The sequence below is a fragment of the Cyprinodon variegatus genome, unplaced genomic scaffold, assembly GCF_000732505.1.
Source record: "Cyprinodon variegatus isolate N-32 unplaced genomic scaffold, C_variegatus-1.0 Scaffold87, whole genome shotgun sequence".
Classification (NCBI taxonomy): domain Eukaryota; kingdom Metazoa; phylum Chordata; class Actinopteri; order Cyprinodontiformes; family Cyprinodontidae; genus Cyprinodon; species Cyprinodon variegatus.
Window position 1 is genome coordinate 834,564 of NW_015150540.1, and position 4,333 is coordinate 838,896.

At 39.9% G+C, this 4,333-nt stretch overlaps 1 protein-coding gene across 1 annotated transcript; it reads right to left on the minus strand.

The window, feature by feature from the left end:
* Nucleotides 1–305: 305 nt before the first annotated feature.
* Nucleotides 306–3,317, minus strand: lmod3 (leiomodin 3). Its single transcript, XM_015373522.1, has 3 exons — nucleotides 2,837–3,317; nucleotides 1,160–2,728; nucleotides 306–462 (listed from the first exon to the last, which is right to left on the minus strand). The coding sequence occupies exons 1-3, from the start codon at nucleotides 3,122–3,124 to the stop codon at nucleotides 415–417; spliced, it is 1,905 nt and encodes a 634-aa protein (XP_015229008.1). The 5' UTR covers nucleotides 3,125–3,317; the 3' UTR covers nucleotides 306–414.
* Nucleotides 3,318–4,333: the final 1,016 nt, after the last annotated feature.

Here is a 4,333-nt window from a genome sequence, read left to right on the forward strand (position 1 = left end):
AAATCCAGATGTTTCCTTTTCTTTCTTTTTTTACTAAGCAAATACATTTGATTTTTCACACTTTATGAAAGGCATTTTGCAGATCTTTTCACAATACAAGATTGACGTTTGTGTGCATAACAGACATAATCCTTAAAGTATACAAATTTTTTTTATTTTAGGATATTAAAATACTTTGAAAGAGTAAATATGTTCAATAAGGTATGTTTTGTGGCTGAACATTAAATACATTCCATTAAGAGTTTATAAGGCTAACATTTCAGTGAAAAAGTAGAGCTGAGAAACAAAAACTTTTTTTTTTTTCCTTGTGTGGCAATGATGCTTTTCACCCTTTTGGGCTGTGCAGGTAATTTACCAACATAAAGTATCAGTACAACAGACACACTCAACAGTGAGAACATAGCTGAGGTGGAGTCAGAGAAGACTTGTTTCACTTGATTCCAGGACTTTTGGGAGTGGCACCTGTGAGAAAAAAAGAACAAATAGTTCACTTTTCTATGAAGGAATAATCTGGATTTTTTTTATGATAGGTTTTGTAAAGATATAATCCCTCTCAGTTCGCTTTTTATTGCTATAGAAATAATCAAATCAGATTTAAAAAAATAAATCATCACTGTGGTGAAATCAAATAACACAGGATTGTGTTGCAAGAGAATCCTTTGAGAGAGGATATGGAAACACAGGAACATACCATCTTTGTTTAGTTTGAACAAAATGATGGTGCAACCCTAAATCAAAAAGTTTGAACCACTTCTTGTGGACTTGGAGCTGAGTTTATAAGTTTGTATTACTGAGGTGTTTTTATGGAAATATGATTTTTTTCCTATCTGGCCATTTGATGTTGTTTGATTAGGAATATTTCCTTAAAATTGCCATAGCTCTGGGGTTTTCCACACTCTTCTAAGCAGCTCACAATACTGTTCAATAGGTAAGGAAACTAACAATGTCCTTGAACCTCACTTAAAATTATATATATACCTGTTCTTAAATTGTATGGAAACTGGATGAAATTATGTAGTGTCTGAAGATGACCCTATTATTTTCAGTTGAAAAAAGAAACTAAAGTAATAAACTTAAATACCTGTTCTCTATTCACAACAATAACTAACATGTGCTTCTGATCAACTCTCTCTATAGCCATATAGATTGGGGTACTCACAGATTTGAGATATGCCACATTGCTCTTTTTAATCTCATTTAGGAGCTCATCACGAGGTGTGAGATCAACTTTTGGAGGTTCTCTTCTGCGAGGGACGGGTTTCAAAGTCTTTATCACATCTTTTAGGTTGGCCTTTTCTTCCACTGTCTCTCTAGCTCCTCTGTCTTTTACTCTGGGAGTCTTTCTCAGTTGGAAACTTGGGTTCTCTGCTCTCCTGTCCTCCTTTGGGTCCAGGTCCAGGAAAGGATCCCGTTTCTTGGGAGTTCTCTTCAACTGAATGTCTTTTAATGGGTTTGCTGGTTCTGCACAAGGCTGTTTGGGAAAGCTGTTGCGTTTTGGATTCTTTTGTTGCTCTGGCTGCTTGTTCTGATGTGTCGTTTGAGCTACGGTGTTCTCTTCTGGTATGGTAGGGACGAGTCCATGCTCCTGTAGGAGCTCAAGTGGCGGTATGTATCCCAACATCTCAAGCAAACCAGGAGGCAGATTGAGACTGTTCTCATACATTTGCATCATTTCTTTCTGCTCTTTGAGCTGCTGCTGCCTCTGTTCCTCCTTCCTCAGCTGCCTCTGACGGTCAAGGTTCCGCGTTAAGAGGTTGGTCACCACCATCCTGGGCCCAGGGAGCTCAAAGTGGTAGCCTATCTTCAGGAGGGTGTTGTTTGCCTTGAGCAGACGAGAGATCTCCATCTCTGCATGGTGACCTAACATGTGTCTCTGATTGTGAAAGCGCAGCTCTGTCAGGGTCTCATTGAACTGGAGGCAGCGGATAATGGCGACAATGCCCTTTCCAGTTATGAAGTTGGACTCAATATTCAAAGTTGTGATGCTGCGGTTTTCTCTAAGCATGTTAGCCAGGCTGAATGCAATGTTTTCATCAGCACCTGTGTTGGCTATGCTGAAGGTTTTTACATGTTTATTCTTTTTCAGGGCATTCACGTAGTCCAAAAGCATCTCCTTGGGAATGTTTTCAATGTTGTTCAGGTTGACCTCAGTGACAGAAGGATTGTTATTACGGATTTTGTCAAGAGTTGACTCCAAGTTTGTCTCGTTTCCTGATGGCCGTGATGTCATTTTGATATTATCAAAAGCCAACTTTGGGATTTTTAACTTGTTCACTTTTATTGGCTCTCTTTTTGGAAAGTCATCATTGATTTCATTTGTATCTTGAGTCTCATGCGGGACAGAGCACTCTTTATTTACTTTCTCCTCTTTAGCTTCATTGTTAACCGAGGCTACCTTTGTGTCTGGAACAGACTGGCTGTCCACTTTGTTATTTTCAGCTGATTTTTCTAAGTTATTGGGAGGCTCTTCATCTTGATCTGCTTTTTCAGGTTTGAGTTTAAAATCTACTTTCTCACTACTTTCATTGTTAAGGTCATTCACATTGTTCTTTTCCATCTCCCCTTCATCTTCTTCATATATTTCTTCAATTATCTCCTCAATGATTTCCACTCCATCTGGATAGTCAGCCCCATCTTCCTCAATAATTTCTTCAACCACTTCATAGACATATTTGGTATCTGAGTTCTCTTCTTTTTCTTTTTTTGCAGCCTCCTCCTGAAGGATTTTCTAAAAGAAACAAACCAAGACATTAAGCTTTGCAAAGGTATTTTCCTTCACTGACTTACATTTTACAACCTTACGGCTAAAGTAACCTACAAGGGTTTGAGCTCTTACCTCACTGGGCAGCAGGGTAGCAGGGACCCTTTCTTCTTCAAGCATACGTTTTGATTCTTTCTCCCAGTAGAGATAATCAACCAGCGACCTGTGGTCGAACGATCCTGTTGGAGGTTTCTCTGTCTGGTCCTTCTGTCTCTGTCCCACTGGTACAGTGTCATCTGGAGCAATAATGATGTCCATCTCACTCTGGAGCTCCTTTAGCTCCTCAGGTGAAAGCATTGCCAGGATTGCATCTTCATCAATGTCCTCCTCATTGAGATCCTCACAGTCTCTGATTTCAGACATACCTGCAATGTATTGATTCTTTCTGTAGCTGATGTTGAGGTGAGTAGTTTCTATTCAGTCCGGAGTTGAGCACAGAGCAAAGCGAGAAGCCTCTGACTTCAGCCTGAGATACGTTGCCTCATGTCTTGTCTAAATTTAAATGCTGTGAACCGTGTGGAAGATATTTAAAGTTGAAGCAGAGGAGAGACATGCAAACATTCCACCCAGCTGGCTCAGTCATGAGGATCTTTTGGGATGACAGCTGCTTCAAGTAAAGGAAAGCGGGGAAATGACAGCAGCAGGTGGTCCATTAACACAAGCCCAGTTTGATGACACTGGGGGAGGACTCCACAGCAAACAGACTCTCCTGGAACGCATGTGAAGGCATAACCTTTGGGGTGCTATATGACAAATTGTAAACCAGAGAACATTGTTAGCCAAGAAACATTCCCTTTTTATTTTCCTTTTTTCCAAAGGTAGAGGTGAAATGTCAGATAAAGTTATGTTTTGTTTTAAAGGGTTAATGTCATGCAAGATCTAGATCGTTGGCCCTCTAATACATTTTGGTTTTTTATTGTGAGGCTCTTAGAGAGCAGAAAAGTTTATTTTATTTCCCTCCAGGTGCATTGTAGATATTCTTTTTATTTCACATTTTTTCAATCTGGTTAGTTTTTGTATTTCCTTTTATGCTTTTATAAACAGTTATCCTCACAGTATTTACTGTTTGCACAACTTCTAAATGACACCATAGAATTCCTGCTAACCAGTGTCACGGACGGATCCATCTTTTTATTTGTCAAAGCAAATTTGTTGCCAAAGCTCAGGTGGATAAGTAACAATGGTTGGTTGTTGGGTGTTTAAACCTACATAATTAATTTAATTAACTTCCATCTCTGCACTGCTATGAGCATATCTCAAACTACATAAATGGCCTTATTCGCCTGATCTGTAACCTGTTAGGGGGTTGAGTGTGAATTGCATTATTTGGAATTTCATAAGATGACACAACAAGTTGTTCAGACACACTTTAGAACAAGGGTAAAATGTTCCTCTGACATGGGAGTTGGCTCGCAGCTCGTTTGCCGGGCTGTGTGTTTCCTGGACGGGGCCGCAGTTTACAGTTGCTTTTTGTATCTCTGCTTCTGTCTCCTTGAACCCCAGGTTGCCTTGGCAGATGGACGCTCACACTGAGCCTGGTTCTGCTGGAGGTTTCTCCCTGTTAAAAGGGAG

Bases quoted from the DNA above. Each gene is read 5' to 3' on its own strand.
- lmod3 (XM_015373522.1), bottom strand. From the start codon at position 3,124: ATGTCTGAAATCAGAGACTGTGAGGATCTCAATGAGGAGGACATTGAT. The intron at 2,729-2,836 runs GTAAGAGCTCAA...TGTTTCTTTTAG, and splicing joins CTACCCTGCTGCCCAGTGAG to AAAATCCTTCAGGAGGAGGC. The intron at 463-1,159 runs GTGAGTACCCCA...TTTTTCTCACAG, and splicing joins ATGTGGCATATCTCAAATCT to GTGCCACTCCCAAAAGTCCT.